The 24,305-nt window shown below is 44.1% G+C and overlaps 1 protein-coding gene, 1 long non-coding RNA gene and 1 pseudogene across 3 annotated transcripts; all 3 read right to left on the reverse strand.

The window, feature by feature from the left end:
- Positions 1 to 6,998: 6,998 nt before the first annotated feature.
- LOC308099379 (casein kinase II subunit alpha-like) lies at positions 6,999 to 8,178 on the reverse strand (annotated as a pseudogene). Its single transcript has one exon. The product of its transcript is annotated as a casein kinase II subunit alpha-like (transcript).
- A 5,027-nt stretch (positions 8,179 to 13,205) lies between these two features.
- Positions 13,206 to 18,807, reverse strand: LOC308098856. The gene is made up of 5 exons (XR_013934322.1): positions 18,248 to 18,807; positions 16,053 to 16,423; positions 15,173 to 15,283; positions 14,862 to 14,965; positions 13,206 to 14,005 (listed from the first exon to the last, which is right to left on the reverse strand). It is a non-coding gene; the product is annotated as an uncharacterized lncRNA (long non-coding RNA).
- A 514-nt stretch (positions 18,808 to 19,321) lies between these two features.
- Positions 19,322 to 23,855, reverse strand: LOC308099380 (nuclear pore complex protein Nup85-like). The gene is made up of 10 exons (XM_080448122.1): positions 23,752 to 23,855; positions 22,986 to 23,069; positions 22,718 to 22,783; positions 22,107 to 22,209; positions 21,767 to 21,785; positions 21,557 to 21,674; positions 20,914 to 21,033; positions 20,678 to 20,820; positions 19,925 to 20,026; positions 19,322 to 19,620 (listed from the first exon to the last, which is right to left on the reverse strand). Exons 1-8 carry the CDS (start codon positions 23,850 to 23,852, stop codon positions 20,697 to 20,699), a joined length of 735 nt encoding a protein of 244 aa, XP_080304248.1. The 5' UTR covers positions 23,853 to 23,855; the 3' UTR covers positions 19,322 to 19,620; positions 19,925 to 20,026; positions 20,678 to 20,696.
- Positions 23,856 to 24,305: the final 450 nt, after the last annotated feature.

Below are 24,305 nucleotides of genomic sequence, written 5' to 3' on the forward strand. Positions count from 1 at the left end.
AAATAGAGCCTGTCTAAAAACCCTATTCTATATCCTTACCTAACCTACTGCAATATTGTGTGAGCTAGTACCTATCTTTCTTCTCTTCATAAATTATATATACTACAAAGACGTTTGTCAGATTAGCAACAAATTCTAGTGCACAGGACCTGTCCTCACCCCTTTTTTCAACACTCAATATACTAACAATCTTTAATATAAATGTACTCCAAACATGTCTATTCATCTATAAAACAAAATATCAGTACACCCACCTCCCAGATCATTTCAAAATGTATTTCCAGACAAATTCCAGCTTTCACCACTATCCAACCAGGCCCCACTGTGTACCACCAATAGGGGGCAGTTCGCCATAAAATATAGAGGAGTTTCACTGTGGAATGCACATTTCCATCTGATAGCTACCACATCCTCCCTACCTACCTATAAAAGAAGCCTAAAAAGTAAATTGAATACCAAGTGGATAATTAGACCCATCTTCATAAATCTTTATGTTCACACAAATATGTGACAGCATTTTCTTGATACACTTCAAAGTAAAGTCCATTTTGGCTGGATTCTGATTTGCTCCCCTGACCTGGAGGTCCCGGCCTCCGCCTATATAGTCAGGGGGCGGACCTTCACTCGCTCCGATCGCTAACAGGTTAGCTTGCTAATCCCAGCTTAGCCTAGTAGCACTCGTTAGCACCTAAGCTAAAATGAGTGGCTCACGAGCAATAGCTGCTAGGTCATACCACGCGGTTGCTCGGTTAGCCCACGGCTATTGACTCAACGTGTTATGGCCTGCTAGCCACCAAGGCTAGGTTGGCGGGAAAACTTGGGGCTGGCAACAGACCTTCCTCTGAGTTTACTCAATGGTGAGTCGAAGGCCTAGAGCCGACCTCACTTCCCACCCACGCCTTAGTTAAGCCCCAGAGGCCGAGCTAAAGAGCATGGCGTCCGGGACCAGGCGTAGGACCCGATCCAACGCCACCACCTCCCCACAAAAGCACTGCGAAAGATACAACGGTGAGATGCTGGACACCGACAGGCACACCGTTGGAGGTCGATCCGTGGGAGTACCCCGACGGGGGCCGCGTCAGGCCACTTCGTGCTCCATCCCCGGCCTTGAGTTGGGACTGCACGATGGAGGCTGAATGAGGAAGACATGCTGCAACGTGCCTTCGACCCATACGAGGACGAAGCCATGGACGAATAAGAGGGAGGCACCCAAGTCTCCCTCGATTATCCAGAGGAGGAAGAGGAGGACGATGTCCTCTCCCCCTCCTACGGCAGGAACTCCATTCCATCCACACAGCAGTTGAGCACTGTGAAGGTGCTCCCGGCGGCTGAGCCCGGCCTGGAGCTCGACGAGGCTAGCATACTCGAGCTACTTCACAGAGCGGCGGACCGCACGGGCATGGTATGGCCCCGTCCAGAAGAGAGGGTCGCACCGCAGGCCTCCCTCCTCGACGCCATAGAAGGGGCCAGGGCAAAGCGAGCGACAAAGGACCTTATTCCCCCTACGCTCGTCACCTTGGAGGCCCTCCACAAGTCATGGAAGAAGCCGTACTCCTCACCCATCCTGACGCTTATAGGCCTCGAATGCCTGAGGGAGCAGGAAGAGGGGCTGAGTAATATCCCACGGATGGACATGGCCATGGCGGCACTTCGGGCTCCGTAAGCCTGACTCGTGGCATGAATTTCTCATCCAAACAGGATAGAGACTTTACTGCACTCAACAGAAAGGCCCACACAGTCCTGGGCGCGGGGGCGCGCATCCTGAATTCTTCCATGCTCCTGGGGGCATCTCCCATGCAGCTCTTCAAAGCCGCGAAGGACAAGCCTACACAGGAGCAGATGCAGTCCCTACATCTCACTGCGGGGCCCTGACCGCCATCGGCCGCTCCATGGCCTTCCTCGTCACCACAGAGAGAGCGTCACCTCTCCCGCCTCTCTGAGGGGGAAAGGATCGGGACAAAGCCACTCACAAGAGCGAGCGCGGTAAGCGACATCAGCAGTAGCTGCCCTGGAGACGGGGTTGGCGGTGGACGACGCCACCTCCTGTGTTTGTCCCACGTTCTGGGAGCCGGGTTAGGCGGGGTGCACACGCTCCTCCATCAGGCCAAGCGGCTAGGACTTCGGACATTCAACCTTTACTAAAATGTAAATGTTTTGATGCACCTGCCCATGTTCCTAATAAAAGAAATTCTACGACAACACCATCTGATTCTTTCAGTAGGATTTCTATTTGAAGAAGGGCCAGAACATGAGGAATATGCGCCTGCTGCCCTCAGTCACAGACATCTCAGGGTAGCAGGACAGGTAAATTGCATGGAAATTGTACCAGTATATTCCTCCACGACAACAGGTTGCAGCCTGGCCACTCTCTGACCACCAGAAGGCGCCATAGCACCAGGTCTGGCGGAGCACAGAAAAGTAAAGTCTCCCCTCCTCCACGATGCCTCAGGAAGGTACAGTGGACTGCTCACACGATCTCGAGAAGGTACGCTCTACGATCCGTACCGGGACCCCCGGCCTTCGTAAAACAGTTACGGGAACGGGACCTGGCGAGCGGCGTCCTACGGACAGAGGCCTTCTCCCCGATAGAGGAGCAAGCCATAGTAGAGGTACACAAATGCTAGGCGTACGGCGTACTTTGTTTCCGTTGCTTCCTAGTGGAAAAGAAAATGGGGGCGACGGCCCAGACTGGACCTAGAGGCACTGAACGAGTGCCTGTAAGTGTTCACGCCGCTGTTGATGACAGTGGCAATCCTCCTACGAGGAAGCGGGTTCACATCCAGGGACCCAAAAGACACGCTGTTTCACAATCCTGTCTACTCACCACACAGAGAGCCCCTGTGGCTCGGCCTGCCGTTCAACGTGTCTCAGCCTACGGGTGCCGGTGTAGCTGGTGGCTGGGACCAGCATAGGTGCTAGTTGCCCTGAACTGAACAAGGTAGGGGGAGACCTTCACAGTCCCAGTGTCAGAATGCACACACTGCAGGGGCACCACAGTTCAGACATAGAAGCCATTTAGATCTGCCTAGCCTCGATCTCCAGGCTTTTATTGCTTAGTTTTGCTAAAAAATAAAAGCCTGGCCCAGCCCATCGGTGTACTCTGTATGAGGAAGTGTTTCACTTCCCAACCAACCAGAGTGCAGTGGGCGTCGCTCGTAATGTTGTGTTAACGGGCGGGGGTTGACGGACAGATCGGTGAACCAAAGGGATCAGGCGCAGTCTCTCGCCGGCTCTATACACCCGCCCCTCTATACACGAAATCAGGAGCGTTGGGGCAGTCTAAGATCTGCCCAATATGACTCTGATATGATTCTCCCACTGGTTTTAGTCCTGAATCTACTCTGAAAAAAAGCAGAATTAGGGGTTAAACCTGGATTTAACACCTATCCTGGCTTAATTTAGCCAGGATTAGCAATGAATCGGTTTCATGAAAGCTGAATTATCTTGCCAGATTACCTTAGCCAGTTCACCCTGGATACATTTATCCATGACTCGATTTCACGAAATAAAATTGACGCAATCCTACCTTGGTTACCATGTAAATTTATCTGTGAAAATGTAGCTGTGAAGTTAGGCTATTAAACAGCCAAACTTACTTAATCCAGTGCCTTGTTCTTCCACACTTAATTCAACATGCGTTTGTATACGGACTCATTTTAATGACCCTGCATTCAAATAAAATGAAATAAATACAATAAGATATAATCAATTTAATAATACTGAAATAGTGTGTGACCATGAATCATAATTGTTTCACAATGACTCATGTGATATGTCATTGTCACTCTGTTAACATAGAGCGAGCGCGGTAGTTCATATTGTTGTCAGATGTTTGATAATATATTACAGATTTTTTTTATATTGTAAAAAATTTCTGACATACCGCCACCGGGACCCACGTTACCACTGCCCTTGTTACCGCCACCGCCGCCCCCGTTACCGCCACCGGGACCCATTACCGCAGCCCCCGTTACCGCCACCGGGACCCGCCGCCGGGACCCCCGTTACCGCCACCGGGACCCCCGTGGACGGCACTGCAGATATATAAATAGACTAATTAATAGATGGATTCCATGTAATCTCTACATTGCATGCATGGCGCATATAATAGGCTATCGCATTGTAGATTAGTAGGCGATAATTCCAATATTCACTATACACTCCTCATGTTTAAGCCTAACTGAATTATATATTTGTTACCCCGCTATAATAATCAACAGGCAGGACAAGTATAATAGAAAAATATACAATCTTTATTAGCATTTAGTAAAAATAAGGAATTTCAATAAAACATAGTTTTATTCCAAATTCATTTAAAATCTGAAGTGAGCAATGACATACAACATATAACATTTCCCCAAATGCTTCCCACAAAAACCAGCTTGCTTGTGCTCCACTCCTGATGGCTGCAGGCTTAGAGAGGGGAATCAAATGGGTGAAATCACACGATAACACAGCACCTTACACTTGACCTCAAGGCCAACACTGCAACCAACACTGCAACTCTATAGAGCACAACAAACGAAAAGGCCCAATGCCCTCTTTGCACACGGCAGTCCAAATAGTGTACAACGCCCCTCACCTGTATGGCAGCCTAATACAAAGGGAGTTCAAGCAGAGCTGGGTTTACGTGCGTTAGCTACGATGGGGAAGATGGTTTCTCAAACAACAAATAAACAAATAGAAATTTGGTCAAACCAGCCAACCAGCTCCGCACTCTACTTATCACCAGAAGTCTAACTCTAGGAGCAAAACCATGCTCGATTGCGGTAGCCGGCCAGCTGATTTGTGCCATGTACTCAAACTACAAAGGAAACACTATCAAGAAAAAGGAACAGCGGTCAAACCTAGGCCGCTCACTCCACATGACCCTACAAACAAATACCAAACACAGTTAACTCATAATACAGTTAACTCATAATACACTCCAAATAACAGTGTGATATTAAAAGTACAGATAAAACAAACTACATTACCATGTGACTCTGTAAGGTTGCATGAGTGACTTGGTTCACAATTGCCACACTTCATCAACTGCAGCTGTACACTGAATGTCAGCACAAACATGTAGAATGTAACTTACACAGAATCACACATCACATGCAGAAATGTATAAAGCTCTTTTCCATGTACATAGAATTATACTCACATTTCATATCCAGTTTACATGCACAATTCCCTGGAGAGACAACACTCCTTGCATGTCTCAAACACATGAATGGTACACACCTGATGATATAATAAACATTTTCCATGTATAACAACAAAAGTAAACCAACACACTGTAAAAACAATAATACCTGTGTCACTTATGACATCATATAATCTATGCCTCCCTCTAGGGGCTACATATTTATGGACTATATAAATTGTAGGCTATATATTACGTCTTTAATTTTTAATTTAATTTGTCTGCAATACTTTGCCACGCTTTCTCCCTAGATCAGGGGGCCACAAAATGTCCTCAATCACTCTGGGGGGGGGGCGCATTGTTTATCGGCAGGGACCGGGGAAAAAAAAAATGTTTTTTTTTTTTTTTTGCCTGGGGCCGCATTGAGTGACGGCGCCAGTTGCCCTAACCTGACACCGTCAAATGGAAGAAGCTTGCGACACACATTTGTTTCACAGCCTACTTCCCATCTGAGACTCCGGTCGCAGAATCGATGACAGACAGTTTTTCTTTTTTTCAAGCTACTAGGCAGGTGATTGGATGATCCCGCCCCTAGCAGCCGCTGATTGGTTCGGACACGCAGTGTTCGGGCATGCTTACTCCCTGCGCAATCCCAGACCTCCCTGAAATCAAATGCAAATGAGATTTCCGGAGGGAGGGGGTTTACCAGGCTACAGTTGCCCATCCCTGCCCTAGATCTATTTATTGCATCCGTGTTTCCTTTCTTGCTTATTATACATTTTACTTCCTCATATGATTTCATGAGCTGCTGCAGTGCTGTTGTTCAGCCACAGAGAAGAACGCTGCTCTAGTTTTGGGCTCCATGATTGGTCAAGTTCAAGGATTCCGGATCGACTTTCATGGTCTTTTATAGGAATACGTGAAGCCTGGCTTTACCATCGTGGCTCGACACAACCTGGCTTGACAAGGTCTAGCTCGACAAAGTCGCTCCTTTTCAGCCTGGCTTGGCATTCATGCAACGGAATAAACCAGGCTGTACGGACCAGACTTTGTCAAACCTGGATTTGACTTAAATCCAGGCTTATTTCATTCTCCTTTTGTGTAATAGGCCCTGGGTCACACAAAAATGGACACACTCATGGGTAGGATTTGGTAGGCTTGTTGATGCAGTAGAAGTAGAGATCTGTTCAGCTTGGTCACGTTGGTAAGGATGAACACAGATTCTAAGCATTGTGAGCTAGGAAGGTGTTCGAACGTTTTTGAAAACGTAACAAAATGTAAAAAGTTTAGAAAATTTGTGAAAATGCTTTACAAATGTTCTCCAATGATGACACGCCCAAAATGCGAACGCCAGGTTGACAGTGGTTAAATCGCAAAAGCTACAAAAATGCCCAAATGTTGTGTTATGAACTGCAGACAATATTTGAAAAAGGCCAAATGGTGTTTTAGCATGTTTGTCATGTTGGTCCTCCTACATGGCTACAGGCCACATACGGTAAAGGAGAGGAAAGCGTTAGGCGTCAGACTTCCAATCCCAGCGCCTCGGGATAATATCCCTCTCCCAACGCTTTTTATTTAACTTATCTAAAATTCATCGCAAATTATTTTATTAGGACTAAGGTTAGGTTTAGGCATAGTTTTTGTCGCCCCGGCCCCCCAGCGAGGTTGTAAAATAAATTATTTTTTTATACAACTAGATTCTGCCAAGTACCTGGGAAAGCCGCACTGTGATGGGCCAGTAGTCAGGAAGCCTGCCTTCTCCAAAATGGCGGCCGCGATACAGACGCCTTATAGCTGGAGTAAGAGTCTACCTTTATATGTCTATGGTTGGCATTCCTGAACCTGTGGAAATGAGGTAGCTTTGCCATTAGTGCGGTGCGGCAGCGGGTACAGGTGTCCCCAGGGCGTTCGTGGTGGCAGCAGAGAGGAGGGGTGGGCCGGTGAAGGGGCCCATCAGGGCAGCAGTAGACGCTGGCAAAGCGGAGATGGCTGTAATCATGCTGGCCGTGCTAACAGGCTGATGTATTCCCACTGGGCAAGTTCGCCGAATCTTTCACGATGGGGAAGAAGTAAGGGTGGTCCATGGCCTCGCGGGCCTTCAGTCGGACCTGGTGGTCGTAACGCAGCAGCTTGTCCAGGAAGTCCAGCGCCTCAGGGCTCACTAGGTGCTGGTTCTCACTGTTCACAAAACGCTCCCACTTCTTACGAGAATGTCTTCCTAGGATGTTGTTGAAGCGAGGTTCTAGCTCAATGTTGTACTTGTCGATGTAGTTGTACAGGTCTTCGGTACCGAGTACCTTGGCTATTTTCACCAACTGGTCATAGTTGTCGTGACCTTGGAAGAAATGCTCCTTCCTGAAGATCATGCTGGCAAGCATGCAGCCCAGGCTCCACATGTCCAGACTGTAATCGTACATCTTATAGTTCACCAGGAGCTCTGGGCCTTTGAAGTTGCGTGAAGCCACAGTCACGCTGTATTCCCTCCCTGGGTGGTAGAACTCGGCCAGACCCCAGTCGATGAGGCGCAGCTTGCGGTGTTCGTGATCAATCACGACATTCTGCGGCTTTACATCCCGATGGATGATTCCCATGCTGTGGCAGCAATCCAGGGCCTTGAGAATCTGGTAAATGTAGAATCGGATGTCGTGGTCGTTCAGTTTCGGGAACAGTTTCCTGTTGTCTGAGTTGTTAACATGCTCGAAGACCAGGGATACAGTTTGAGATACCGGGTCTTTCACGATATCGATCAGGGAGATGATGTTGGGTCCTCCGCGCAGGTTCTCCAAAATCTTGATCTCACGCTTTATTTTGAACTTATTCTTCACCGGCTTGAGTATCTTCACCACCACCATCTCGCTGTTTGTGACGTTGATCGCCTCAAAGGCCACGCTGTATTTGCCCTGCCCTACCTTCCTAACCAACTGAAAGTCGTCCAGATTTCCCCATCGGACCTCCAGGGACTGGTAGTCCCAGTACTCCGTCGGCTGGTGCAGTGTGTTGACCTCGGTGTACACGCGTGCTTGGCTTGGCACGGGTCCTGCCATGTCTGACAAATATGGCAACGGTGGTGGAGAGCTGCTACCGCCAACAAAGAGAGGGAGGCAGGGAGGACAAGGATGACAGGTTGGGTTATTTTTGTTGCAAACAGGACAGTGGGTATTGCAGCTGCGTTTTTACCAGGTTGGTGACTGTTCCGTCGTCCCTCGCCAGTGGATTCACTTGTGTGCGATTTCCCGCGGTCTCAGAGACAATATGGCCGCGCAGCGCTCCTATTTATAGAAAATCAATCTGGCCCCTGTTGATGTCATCGATGACGTCATGAGGAGGGCGACCAAACAATGGTATCCCTTCTCGATGATGTCACTGGTAGGCGGTTTCTGAACTGTCCACAGCCCTCCTCTGAGAGACAGACTGAGTAAACACAAATTGTACCATCGTATAATAGTGAGGATCAGTTATATGAAGATAGGTTGAAAATGGGTGAAGTGGTCCTAGAAATACTCTGTTACAAGTGAAAGCCCTGCATAAAACTACAAAAGTATTGGTGTTAATATACTGTATACAGTACAAGCTTTCCAAATCTGTCAAATCTTAAAAAAATAGCGGATATACAAGCGTAAAATGTGTCATTAGTTAATGTATGTTTTGTAATTGTAAAAAATATGGTTAAACATCTCTCAAACATGTGACCATTGATACTTTTTATGTGTCAAAATAGGTTTGGATTTTCTATTAGCTAGATATTACACTATACAGTAGGTATTTAGGTTGTTGTTTAGTCTTACATTAGGTATGGTATTTTTATTATTAATTTGTAGGCAGCTGTATGTTGTTTTTCTCTTTGTCATGTTGTCACTGTGGTGTATTTGTAAGTGGGACTACGGATGGACTTCTAGCTAAATCCGGCACATTTACATGCCATTAATGTGCACAGTCCGGGAAAACAAACGAAGAAAGCAATAATAAATCTACTAAGTGACTTTGGTGGTGTTGGAGTCATGTGTGGCTGTGCAGTCATACGTGTAGAGAGGGCTAAGCAGCACGCATCCATGGGGTGCTCCAGTGTTTAGGGTCAGGGGGTCAGATGTGTGTAATCGTGAATACTTTGTCTTTTGTGTCCATGCTGACAACGGACCCTGTGGTCTAAGTGCATCATTAAGACAACTTTCTGCCAACTTCCCCCAGTGTGGCTCGTATTTAGCCTAGATCTGGGGGACACGGTCGCCGACTGGAGATACAGAGACCTGCTAACGGCTTACGGCTAGCCGCTAAACTAGTCGGAGCTAGGCTAACAGAGGGAACTTTCTTCTTACAGAGCCTGAACTCTCTAGCCTTAGAGCAGGAACACTCCGTCGGATTGGACTGACTGTGTTGGTGTTGGTGTTTCAGCTGACATGGAGCCTGGGACACTCACTGCTGTCTCCCAATCGGCCAGCTCGAACCCAATACACCACAGAGCAGCTACTGCTACTTCACTGGAGCAACATTCAGGAGCTACCCGTGGACCTGATTCGGCCGAACCCTGCGGAGGTACTGACATGCTGCGACCCTTCCGGAGCCCGCTGGACGGGAAAACAGGTCAGAAAGCGTGGGAGAAGAGGAGGCACTCGCCTGAGGAAGACACAGCCCCTTTCCCGCATTCCACTACCTTCTATCATCCTCTCCAACGCGCAGTCCCTCCGGAATCAGTTACGGGCAAGTCAACTGGTGGGGGGGGTATGTTTGTATGTTAATGAGCGTTGGTGCAGTGTTAAATCTGTCATTGTTAGGGAGAGTTTGTGTACCCCTGACGTTGAACTGCTCTCTGTCTCTCTTCGGCCAGCGTATCTGCCGAGGGAGTTCCCACAGATATTTATTACAGTCGTTTATATACATCCAAAAGCTAATGAGGCTAGCACCTGTGAGCAAATTCTCAGGGTTGTACAGAAACTACAACTAATCTCCCCTGACGCACCAAATCTCATCCTTGGTGACATGAACCATGTGTCCTTGAAAAAGACTCTCAGAGACTTCCATCAATACATAACATGTCCGACCAGGTCCAATAAAACCTTAGACATGTGTTTTGGTAATGTCAAGGACGCATACAAATCTGTACCCCTCCCGCCCCTGGGGGCCTCCGATCATAACTGTGTGCACCTTTTCCCTGTTTACCGCACTGCTCTAAAACGTGGTAAAGTGCAGAGCATCCGCATTAAGAACTGGAATGATAACAACGCCTGTGAGACCCTACGGGGCCTCCTTGATGACACAGACTGGGACATGTTCTCTGAGTCCTCTGCCGACATCAGTGAACTGACGGATGTTGTTACTAGCTGGTCGTTGTATTGTGAGAATATTGTTATTCCTGAGAAAACCATCAAAGTGTACCCAAACTCTAAACCATGGGTATCTAACTCCCTTAGATCTCTTCTGCAGAAGAAGAATAAGGCCTTTAAGGAGGGAAACACAGTAGAGCTGAGCCTGAGAAGTATACAAAAATAAATTAAAAGAGAGGTATGGGCTAGTAAAAAGATCTACAAGGAAAAAATCGAGAGCCAACTTAGAGCAAATAACCTGGGCTCTGCCTGGGATGGTATGAAAACCATAACAGGGCTGAAAGAGAATGGCAGGAAAAAGGTCATACTAGCCAATTACAACTGCGACCAGCAACTGGCTCAGAGCCTCAATGATTTCTATGTTAGATTCGACACCCATGATTTTAGTGGAAATCACTCTGAGATCAGGAATAGACTTCTGTCTGCCCCCCCCTCCAGATCTTTCTTTGACGAGCAGGATGTGATCAACTGTTTAAAAAAATGCAACCCTCGTAAAAGTTCAGGCCCGGACCACATCGGTGGTCGCTTGCTAAATACCTGTGCTGAACAATTAGGTCCCATTTTTTAATTCTATTTTTAAACTATCCCAGCAGAGAGTACCCTCCCTTTGGAAACGGTCCACTGTTGTAATTAATCAAGCAACTTAAAAACTGTCTGGGGGTTCACAAAGGCCTGAGTAGATGATAAAATGACCAAAGTTTTTTTGAAAGTGAAATATCCCTTTAAGTTACAACAATTTCACATGAGAAATGTATCATCTGATGTTATTGTTATTAGCCTTTGGGGGGCCTTTACAGTAGTTAAGTTACAACAATTTCACATGACAAATGTATCATCTGATGTTATTGTTATTATGAACGTCTTCCCTCCATTAACATAAGACACACAATGTACTACAAAAGAAAACAGTCAGACAATCTACAGCACTGCAGCAGACCGCAAAATAAATCTACAATGGATAAAGCTTTTTTGACAACTAATACCAAGGTTGTTATTGTTGCAGCTACACAGTATAAGAAAAGCCATGTCAACTGGTGTTCATGTTATTAAAAGGGTCTAAGTCTGAGGGTACAAAATGGAACAAAGTGTTCCATTTTGTATCAATAATATCAATAATATCAATCATTTATCTGGCCTCCTCAAGCTCCCCTGGGATGTCCCTGATGACTACCCCAATCCACACGTATGTTGAGAAGAATCAGTGGTGTACAGTAACTAAGTACAGTACTTGTACTCAAGTACTGTACTTAAGTAATGTTTTTAGGTATTTTTTACTTTACTGGAGTATTTACAATTTTCAGTACTTTTACTTCTACTCCACTACATCTCAGAGACAAATATTGTACTTTTACTCAACCACAATTTAGAAAACTTTAGTTACTAGTTACTTTGTATATTTTGATTATTATTACAAAACCACTTCAGCCCTGGCCCCTATATACATTTCGGCCATTTGAAAATAGCAGATCTGCAAGCTCACATTGTGAGCTTGTAGATCTGCTATTTTCAAAAGATGTTCATACATTGTGAAAATGGGACATTCTGCAAAATTAGTACTTTCTACTTTTGGTTGGTAGTACTTTAAGTACATTTTGATACCAATACGTTTGTATTTTTACTCAAGTACATTTTGAATTCTGGACTTTTATTTGTGGAGTAGCCTACTTTTTTGCACCACTGAGAAGAACCAGTGTTTATAAACTTACTTGTTGTTGCTGGAGCAATGACTGCACGCTGGGGGCTCTGAACATTTCAGTCAGTTTGTAACATTTAGCTCCTTCCTTGGCTCTTTTTGTCTTGTCCCTTTCCCTTTCAGCTCCACCTGCCCTCTTTTTCTCTGACTTTGAGGGAATGGGGTTGGGGTTGGGATCCATAATATAACGTAACGTTACACTAGTTTATTTATTTATTTTGTCGAATAAATCCATCCAGCTGTTTTTTCTTTCTCTGACTTCTCCACTTCTCTATCACCTGTTGGTATGGTAACCTCACCATTAAAGATAAAAAATATTTTAGAAGTATAGTTAAAACCGCCTCCAAAATTACTGGCATCCAGTTGGAGAGCCTCGACCCCTTCTATAACAGACAGCTGCTTATGAAGGCCAGGTCCATTTGGCAAGATAGAGCCCACCCACTCGAGCCAGAGTATAGGATGTTGCCATCTGGCCGTCGTCTGGGTGCCCCTGGTATCAAAAATAACAGATACAAGCACTCCTTTATTCCTGCTTCAATTCGTGCAATCAATGCTGCCAGTAACAGGTAAAAGACAATATTACTGATGATGATGAAACAAGCACTTTATATTTCTAAATGTAGCCTTTTGTTTTATCTCTTGCACTAGATGCGCCCAGACTTATGTTTTATGCTATGGTGTTTCATGTCTGTTGTTGTCCTGTATTGTCTGTATGTTTTAAAACCACTACTCCGGCTGTAAACCTAATTGCCCTTCTGGGACATTAATAAAGACCTTGACCTTGACCTTGATTCTTTGGAATGGTTTGTGTCATGAGAGCATCCACACACTGCAAATATTACGTGCAGATAAAGAACTTTTATTTTTTTTATAATTCCCATTCAGAGTTGTCAACTATTTTCACCTGAGATTTTGACATCCTTCATTCGTCACACCCCCGTGTAAAGACCTTGGGTGATGGTCCCACATTACGCTGGTATTAATTGTTGGCCCAATGTAATATGCCCCAATGTATCAGTGCTTACCAATCAAGAACAAACAATAAAGACACTGCATAGTTGACTGGTTGACAGGTAAAATATTATTTCTCCATGTTAAATACTTACAGTGGTTATAGTGGTAACATGTACACCCTGTACACTCATCTAGCACAGATAAATAAGACTGTTATAAGAATAAGTAAATGTTATAATGACAATAACATACTTCATTAACTGGCTACAGACACGTGCAGTGGAAAATATGAAATACTAATATGTAATATTCCACTTGCCATACTATCAAGTTAGTTCTAGGGCATTGTTATTTCTACGACCTGCTATTTCAGTTTTACCAACAACCAGATTTTTTTGAGAATCGGCCTCAGGTCTAAATGGGTTAATATAGCATAAAAATCAGTTCTACCACTTTAACCCGGCTATTTGAAATTAGCAGATCTAGAAGCTCACAACATGTCGCAATGCGTCACGTTGAGCTTGCAGATCTGATATTTTCAAAACCAAAAAAAAATTTAAAAGATTGGGATATTTTAACAACGCAACATTTTAACAACACACATCTTGTACGGGGGGTCCCTCCTGGCACAACACATTTTCAGATGGGGGTCCGCGGTCACATATATTGATTTGGGGGTCCTTGACATGAACACAAGTTTAAGAACCACCGAGTTTGACCCATGAAATGCTCCTCTTCCTCAGCTCTGTTTGTTGACAGAGAAGAAGGCCTGCTGGACACGCTCCTCTTCCCTCAGCTGTTCTTCATCAGCTTGTGGACAGAGATGAAGGCCTGCTGGAGACCCAGGCCCTGCAGGGCACTGCATGTTTGGAGCTCCAGATAGCTGGGCAGGTCCAGCTGCTTGGACACCTTCACAACGGACACACATCAAACATGGCTGCAGTTAGCGTTCTGTCATATTCACTGAGTTGTTTCTGCTTTTTCTTTCTTTTTTTAATCTTTTAGGTGATTTAGTTTCTTATCTTTGAAATAATGTCTAAATTACCTCAAGTATTTATAACTTAAATGATATTATGTGTAAATTATATCAACCCATTCAATCCGGGAACGCACCTGTGTCATTTTAGATTTGAGCTATAACCATTATTTTATAATATGGCTATTCAAACATAGCAGATTGGGGCGGCCATAGCTGAGTGGTTAGTGAGCCCGCCTAGGGAACCAGCTGGCCCTGGTTGCCCCAAGTTCGATTCCAGGCTATCCCAGCATATGTGCCGATGATATGAAATTTGTCCCTGAGCAAGACTCTTAACCCCAATTGCTCACAGGTTCTCATTGGAAACAAGACCGCAAGGGCTTTCATGAACGACCTGTTAAAAGGAATTATCCTTATCCTAGATCTACAAGCTCATAGCGCGGCACAGAGTGCCACGCTACGAGCTTAGGAGATCTGCTATTTTTGAAAGATTGTGAACATTTGTACATTTGAACATCTTTGAAAAAAAAGACTGTCAAAATCTGTATGATTTCATCTGTCTCCACTGCATCATCCCAATTTTGACTATAGATATATTCTTTACATCGAAATGTTCACACAAAGATGTAATCTAAGCTGCAATTTATACGTTTTGCATCATGATGATTTGAACAGACCCGTGTTGTGTGTGTGTGTGTGTGTGTAGTACTTTTTCCACCACTGTCATGGAGTCTTTGCTATAGACATATCATGCATATAGACTCTGCTGGTCTAATGGTCACATCTAACCTGTGGAGGATGTTTGATGGAGTTCCTTGAGAGGATCAGACCCATGATGACCTCTGTGGACACCGCTGTCCGCTCCTCTCCGGGTTTTCTTCTTTAAAAAGGTGCTGTAAGTGATATTTTGGGGGGTTAAAACAAGATTTCACTTGTTTAACTGGTGTCCTACGGGAGTTCCCTCTCCTTGGATGAAATTACTATCCTGACCTCAACATGTAGTTTCTGTTTACTAAAGAGCTGGAGAGACAGGGAGAGCCGTGTTACTGAACAAACACTATGAGCTATTTAACACTTTCAAAAAATGAACGGTAACTTACCTCCTCTTTAACTAGGTTGCTTTAATCCAGTGTTGGTATTACTGTATGACTTCCCTCCTCTCTGTTGGTCTTTAGCTCCAGCTCAACCTCACTGCTGCTCTCTGACACGGTCTTCAGCAAAACAACATGAGAGAGAGAGAGAGAGAGAGAGAGAGAGAGAGAGTTCACCAATCAAACCAACAAATGGTTTGCAAACATTTTGTTTCTGTGAGAGGCTCTCTCTCTCTCTTTCAGAACTGAGAGCTCCAGACCAGTATATTATTACAACATGAATTATTTTTGAGGAAGTTCCTCAAAAATACTAGCCTCTTCCACTAGCCTTGCTAACTTTCATCCTGGCATTGCTATTTGGGGCATGGCATTATAGGTGAACAAACAAACAAAGATCCTGCAAGTTGACAATCAGTGGATCTGCTTAAAAATATATATTATCCACTTGAACCCTAGCGTTCCTATTTGTAACCGGGCCGTGGCCCGGGTTTGGTTTAAAAGTTTTAACTTATACAGACACTTTAAATACTCAAAACTGAACAGATTCTTAATACACATGTGACAATAAATGGGACTGCAACAAGGATTTCCCCCCAAGATTACAATAGTTTTTATTCAACAATGCATCAATAATTAAAAGTACTTTATTGTATAGAATGGTTTAAAGATCATATAAAAATAGACACTATATACTCTTGATACACTACTAAAAACTGCAATAAGAAAAGGGAAAGGGAGTACCACAGGATGGTAGGCTGTAGCCACAAGGAAGGGAGGGGAATTATGGCCTAGCACGACTAGGTGTCCTACACACACAGCCTAAGAGGAGAAGCTAAGGCATTCAATACATTAAAGCAAAAGCATGCAAAGAAGGTTGAGTGCAAAATACCAATGAGTAAGGGGGCGGGGGGCACCGCTGTGAGCCTAGCCACCTAACCCGTCCAGAGGGCCACTTGCTCCACCAATCCTGTAGCACTCGGAAACAAGGAGAAGAAAAGGTTATTATTCACAGTAATTGGGTATAAAAACAGTATAAGAGGAGCTTGAATAGTTCTTGGGGGAAATAGTAAAATAACTGAAATAAATATAAAACAAAACCCAAACATAACAATAGTCTACAAAAGAAACAAATGATATACATTAATACACTGTAAAACAGATCTATTATATACAAACAAAATAATGACAATTACCTCTGTCAGGACAATTACCTTATTGAACACAACCCATGTGGAGAGCAGAGTCACTAGGGAGCAGGGCCTAAAGTGTGACAAACAAAGGGTCAGCCTCAAGCAGGTCAAATATACATGTACTTTCACTATATTATCTACAATATATGCGTAATATTGTTGTACAGCGACATTCGACCAAACCCCGCCCTGCCGCCCTGCGATTAGCTGAATACAAAAACGAGAAAACAAGGACTCCGCCCCCAGAGGGGACGGTGGGGGCATTTACAGTCTAATACAGACCAAAACCCTTGTATTGCATCTGGTCTTGTGGTGTGCCTAGACTGCCGACCCTGAGGCTTGAGATCGAATCCCACTGGGGGCACTCTTTTTCCGACAACCGCAGACAACTTTTTTTTGGCTAATAAAGTATAGTTTTGGACCATGACGGAGGCGCGCCGACTCAGCAGACCTTGAGGCCGAGGAGGTGCGCCCGAGCGCCTCCAGGCGCGAGTGCCCGCGACGACCGGCCGATGGTCTGCTAGTCGACTAAGCGCCGTCCGAGTTATGTACCGATAGGCACAGAATAGTAAATGATGTTGTGGGTTGTCACTCAAACTGTCACTCAAAGTGACCACTTGCCAATCACAGCACGACTTTTCCGGTCTGGGGCGGGTCTTGGCAGAATGTCGGTGCATATCACAATCACGCACAATATACACCTACCCGGGGCATTGCACAGAGCAGAGGCAACCTGCTACAACAGGGATCGAAGAGGGAGAAGCCCCTGCTCAGTGTGGCTTTTATAGTGAACCAAACAATTTGGAAAACAGGAAGTGGGAGGGGCTGTGTCTATATCCACAGTAGCCTAGGAGGGACATTTCCTGACTGGCTACATCTTGTTGGGTGGACATTTGGTGGAAATTAGCAGATCTGCAAGCTCAGAACATGTCATGTCATGATTTGTTTTGTATTGTTGGCAAAGAAGAGATTTGGTGTGTAGACTGTGTAAAAAAAATAGTAGGCCTAGCAACAGCCCTGGGGGACTCTGGTCAAGTAGCTCGAGGATTATTTACAGTGTACTGGTCATACTGGTTTGGTTGTTTACTGTCATGGTATTACCAGTCAGATAGGCTTTTACAAGCAGCAGCTCCAAATGGTGTTGAGTTTAACTGATCATGCAGTGTGAGAGTTGTTTGTTTAAGGTGATTTAACAACATAAACCATACAGTAATTGACTGGAACCCCCCAAGGTGGTTCTATATTTGGTCCACTCCATTTTCCCCTTCCCCCTGCACAGGGGGAGGGGGCCCCCAAATTATTTTGGAGAGGTCCTCAGATGATTAGCTTAATGTGCAACATTGTTTTAAGAAAGAGGAAAACGTTGTGAAAATAGCCGATCTACAAGCTTAGATTGTCCCCAGTCCGAACATAATTATTCATGACTACGCACTAAATCCCGAACCTATGAACCTACACTAAATCACTTGCTGCTTACTGCTACACCAAAAATAGCAGATCTTTACAAGCTCAGAATGCGTCGCTATCTGCTCCTTCTGCATAATGCTTTCCCGTTTATGCTGAATGTTCACCTATTATGACATGCCAGGATGCTACGGTTCATGTGGTTAAACCATTATGTAACAATTAAGTGTGTGTTTTAAGTGTCAGCATTTCTGGCTCATGTGATTTCTAAAAAGGGCCTGTTGAAATATCAAAACAAGCCAAGAAGTTTACATGGAATTATTGAGGAAATGTGACCTTTATTTCACAGTATGTACGGCTTGTACATGCATGTTCTTTGTATGTTTCTGTGGCTGCAACAGGGGTGGAAGCCCAGGCCAAATTTCCCTCGTGGACGATAAAGGTGACCTTGACCTTGTGCTTGACCTTAAGAACCTACAGCTGTACTCACTCATATGTGCTTCCTGCAGCTTGTCTTTGAGGAGACGAATATGAAGGTTCCGCTTTGCTTGACCACTGGTGGTGAACACGGAGCATTTATTGGCCAATCTTCATCCGTACCGACTACAGACATACTGTTAGTTGGAACAAAGGAAAACTGATGCGCAGGACAAAGAATTAACTACTAAATTAAGAAATATCCACACAGTGACACATTTAACAGCAGGATACCTCGGGCTTGTAATGACATCTGGAAGCTAACCACAGATAAACCCCTGTCCTGTAACAAGAATGTAGATGGAAAGAGTGATGGAGGGCTGCTTGTCCCTGTCTAAACCATGACCAAATGGACTTACCACCAGCTTCACACTGACTCCTACTGGTCATTAGATGCACCTGCAGGACAGACAGCAGCAGCCTGAGGTGCACAGTGCGTTCAATGCGGAACTGCAAAGGATGGGGATTCAAATTAATGCCATGCTGCATGTGATGATGATGATGATGGTGATGAGCCAGACAATTTCTATGAATAGGCCTATATCTGTTGCCCGATATAAAAAGGATTGAACAGGGGAGTGGAGGGGGTTAAATCTAGGAAGCCTACATCAAAGCAAGCTGAGACCGCATTAATTTCACTGCATTTGACTCGCTTGCTGCAGGGATGCAAAAGATGACCGTTTGAATGAACTCCCAAACCCGGCAACATGGTTTCGGGTAGTGGAGATCAAAGACATAAAATTCCTTGAAACACCCATCAACCTCACCCAAAAGAGATGGGTATTCTTCCAAGGCTGGCCCATTTATTATGACAACATCTTGGGAACACTGATGCCCCTCCCCTAGCATGAGAACATACAGTATGGGTACTCTGTGGTTGATGTTGTCAGGTATTTCACCAGGTTTGTTCCAGGCTGAAGAAGAAAAAAGAGCAAGATTATTACAAGTTGATACAACAGTTTAGGTTTAACTCCAAAGGTATCTGGAGTCTGGGTCGAGTCAATTCCCCAGTAGTGCTCAAGTCCAAATTAACTGAGTATGAGGCCAAAGTTACTGAACATGAGTGTGAATGCACATGTAGGTGGAACACACATGCCTGCCCTTGCACAGCATTAAAATAATGTGACAATTAGCTATCAATATCGTATGCCAAATTATATATTAGGCTATATTACAAAAAGGTGGCTGCATGATAAGCAAATTAATCAAAACAGTCAATTCTATTTAGCAGGATATTGAAATAGTTGTCTTAACTCACAGGCTGGACGTCGATGAAGGCCTTGCGACACTCCAGGCTCCTGGGGCGGAAAACTCTCCTCCCTATTTTGTACAGTGCAGTAGGGAGCAGGACCGGCAGCAGCTGTAGCGCTATGTCTCCTTGTTTGTCTGTCAAATTAAAATATGTAACATTTCTTTCAAATGCAACAGTGAACTTGTAACTAACTTAACTCATAACTGTACACAGGGTCATTTGTGGATATTATTTTGCCAGTGGATCCAGAGAGAAGTGGATCTCAAAGTGGTGTCCAGTGACCCTTGAAGAGGTTCCAGGTGTCCTCAGCAAAAACTGTAATTTATTTTCACTATAATTCCTTCCATAAGTAGCACAATGTCAGAATATATGGCTATTTTTGGTCTCATGGGTTGCATACACTTTCAGCAATAAAACATTTCAAAACAATAATCTTACCAGAATGGGAAACCCTGAGCAAAATCTGATGGTCTAATTTGTGTCAGAGGCGTTCCTCCAGATCGCTGGTTTATGACTCCTCCCTGGGGTGAACCATGCATCCTAAAGTAAAGAAAATAAACAGAAAGGAACACACACAAACACATTAGGAAACAACCAGCAGCAGCACAACGTTGACAATAATGGTCCACATTACAGTAGGACTCACAATGGAAGTGGAAGTTCTCACTTAAAATATGATAATATACATACTAAAACCATCTGTCTACAGTACATACTGCTAGTACCATCTCCAAAGGCTGGATGTAAAGTAATGTACTTGTTCTGGTTTTGTGTGGGAGAGAAGTCGACTATGGTTTTATGGTGTGTGTGTGTGTGTGTGTGCGTGCGTGCGTGCGTGCGTGCGTGCGTGCGTGCGTGCGTGCGTGTGTGCGTGTGTGTGTGTGTGTGGTCATATTTGCTTTGTGCATTAGTGTATAACTTTACTTACATAGCCTGTGCCTAAGGCATGGAAATTGATCCACTATTGATAACGCCAGGTTTTCCTTCGTTGCTGAACTTTAAGACAATAGACACAATATTAGCGTTTCTTAACACTAACTACATAAACTATTAATTGTATACAGTAATTGAATAAAGATTTTTGAAAGGGATAGTTTGGATGGAAGTTCAGAACCCTGTGTGGTTTGCATAAGTGAAAATGTACCTCACAATAGTTAAAGAATAGGCTTAATCTTGAGTGAGAATACTCACTTCTCTCCGAAGCGCTGCATCAGGTGGGACACCAGAATACGGACCATTGATCTCCTTTCATCTCTAGAGATGTATTGGCTTTCCTGCAGACTAGGAACCAAGGATTTCCCATCATCTGTTTGGCTGAGGATCTCACAAATATTCTTTTGAAAAAGAGAAAGACAAAAGGAATTAAAAAGTACAAAATATTAATTTCAAAATGTAGACCTTCCCCTCCCTACAGTCAGTGAACATACAAATGTTGCTCCATCTTCCACCAAAACTCTTTGCTGGTCTGTGGGCAATTCTGGCCGTGGTGTGCCTTCTGGTGCTGGTATGGTCTGCAGCTAAATAGGCTCAGCTGTGGGGCTTGAATCCTTTAAAGTATGAAAAGGAAATTAGTATCACCAGCGTTACACTTGATTTATTTATTCATTTAACACGCTGCGTATAACGAAGTACTGTACATGTCACTGACATCTGATATATCTCTCCACAGCAATATAGAAATAAGTTGCAATAAATGAAGTACTACTAGGTAGTGCTCTAGACAAACGGTACCTTAGATTAACTAGATCTTGCGAACTATACTACAACTACTTACTATACAGTAAAGTATGTCCTGTAATCCACCCTATGTTTAAAATCGCCTATATCTCAATGAAATGTAATGGTCATTGTCATTCTCTTTATGGGATCTCACAACATGGAGGGGGTGGTAGTCAGCAATGGAATCAAGAGGAGGCCTGATCTTTAAACAAATCAGGAATGTGGTCCTCATGAAATGTCATTATGAGGAACACAAGCCGGGATTAATTTAATCCAATGCTGACTTGGGGACACTGATATGCATCACACTGAAAAGAACAACATTGATGACAGCTGTGTCATTGTACGGACCTCTCTGATATGAGGGTGGCGAAGGCAGCGTCCTTGGCTCTGATGGTCCAGGACAGAGCTGACCCCAGACGGCTGTTCCTCAAGGCTCGCTTGGCCATGATCTTACAGATGCTCCTCACTGGGGAAACCACGTGACAAAACATACAACTGTCAACGCTCAAGTGTAGATATAGGAGAGAGCAAAGAGAGAGACAGAGACAGATACCCTACCCTGTTCAGACATCTGTCTCTGTTCACAGATGCGGAGCACCTTGATTGATTGATTGATTGATGTAGTTTATTTAGAAAGACATGAGAATAGTACATGACAGTACATAACAGTACATGGAAGTACAAATTCACAATACAAGGTCTACTAAACTGGAAACCCTCATTAAGCATTACGCTTGTTTAAGATGAGAACCCCATGCACACAAATCATGATGAAATATAAGAGGCAGGCAGATATACACACTACTATACAGAATGTCATACAATCAGCTTTCAGGTTACTGGTATGACGAGAGAAAAAAAGAAAAAAAAAAAAAAGAAAAAAAAAAAAAAAGGGGGCCTTGCGCTCCGTGTCCAGAGGAACTCGCTCAATCTGCAGCTCCAGGTAAACACGACCAAACTCTGGACAATGGTCAAAGTAGTCCACCGCCAGCTGCCACAGACTGCACATGGAAGAGCCGCACACACACACACACACACTTAACCACATGTACCCTTTTCCCTAGCATCCCAGCAGCATTAACAGTCTAGCATTGTGTGGAAGCCTAATAATCAGGGATGGGTATGTTAGGATTTGAACGATTCCCTTTTTCAGTTCTGAATTTAGAGAAAAAATTATAATAATACAAGGTCAAACATTTATACTCATAAAATTACTCTGGCCGAGGGAAATCATTTTTGGAGGAGCACAGGCTATTATCCATATCCGCTTTAGACCAAATCAGACAAATGCGAAACGCGTTGATCCGAGTCTAGTATTTACTATTAATTGTACAAACTGCGTATGATAATGAACAGCTATTAGTGCGTTTAGTAACCGATAAGCTAGTTATTTGTATGGGTACCGGCCGGTCCACTTTGGATTAGGTTCCGACTTGGAACTGAATTTCAGTACCCTACCCTACTAATAATAACACATAAATATGATAAATGGCGGCAGGACAGTCTCACCTGTGATGAGTGAACAGACCAGATGCATACTCCAGAAGGAGAAACTCTCTCAGGTTGGATCCAAAGCTGAACACAAAACAAAACTTCATGCCACAAGATATCATGGTGTCTTGCATGGTCATAGTTTGATGTGATTGTGAATACACATAGTTTGTTGTCAACACACATAGTTTGATGTTAATACACATAGGTTTATGGTTTATATGAATACACATAGTTGTATGTGAAGTGTTATATGAGTAGACGTGGTTTAGAAGACAGCTCTTACTGTAGCTTGTGTGACTGCAGCAGATTGCAGTGATCCAGTAGATCCGTCAGATGAGCCACGAACCACCAGTTGTTCAGAGCGATACTGTAAACCAACACACAAAGAAATATTATCGTAGTTGTCAAGACAAAGTGACTATTACAACTGTAAACCACATACTTAACCCATTCAAACCGGGAATCTTAAAGCGTCATTTTAAGATTTGTTTGGGCTATTCAAAAATAGCAGATATACAAGCTCATAGTGCGGCACCGAGTGCCGCACTATGAGCTTGTAGATCTGCTTTTTTTTTTTTTTATCGTGGAAAAGTTGTGCAAATCTTTGAATATATATATATATTTATGAGCTTGTCGATCTGCCATTTTTGAATAGCCAAAGAAATCTTAAAATGACACAGATGCGTTCCCGGATTGAAAGAGGTTAAAGGAGCACTTCACCCATTTTCAGATGATTGGTCCTTACTAGCTTACTTACCTCATGGACGGCACCATTTGTGTCTACTCACTCTGTGTCTCATTGGTGGGCTGTGGACAGTTCAATAACCTGCATACCAATGAATGACATCATCGACAGGGATTCCAAGCTAATAGAAATGATATGAAGCCATTGCTCCATCCATTCACAATCGTCCATGTCAGCATCGCGATTAATCTATGAATCGATTTTATTTTCCACCCCTTATGGGCACGTTGAGTAATTCATTTGTGTGTGTGTGTGTGTGTGTGTGTGTGTGTGTGCGCGCGTCTGTCTGTGAGTGCGTGCGTACCTGCAGTCTTTGATGACCTGGTGGATGTCAAACTCAAAAGCTCCCAATAGAATGCTGTCCAGAGGCTCTGGGACGCTCCTCGAGTCCAGGAACATGGTCATGCATGACTGGCACACACACACACACACACACACACACACACACACACACACACACACACACACACACACACACACACACACACACACACACACACACACACACACACACACACACACACACACACACACACACACACACAAATGAATTACTCAACGTGCCCATAAGGGGTGGAAAATAAAATCGATTCATAGATTAATCGCGATGCTGACATGGACGATTGTGAATGGATGGAGCAACGGATTCATATCATATTGCTAACTGCACAGAGCAGCAGCCATATTTTGGTAGGTTATCAGAATATTGAGAAGCCTTTGTTATAAGTCGGTATTATAAAATAAAATAAATGACTTGTTTATTTTCTTGTTGGTTTTCTGCAATTATTGATGTTGGCAAATATAGCCTTCCAATTTTGGGGCTCTGACTCATGGACTAAATGCCTAATTTGCATATTT

The sequence above is a fragment of the Gymnoscopelus braueri genome (genome assembly GCF_963280865.1).
Source record: "Gymnoscopelus braueri genome assembly, chromosome: 13".
Lineage (NCBI taxonomy): Eukaryota > Metazoa > Chordata > Actinopteri > Myctophiformes > Myctophidae > Gymnoscopelus > Gymnoscopelus braueri.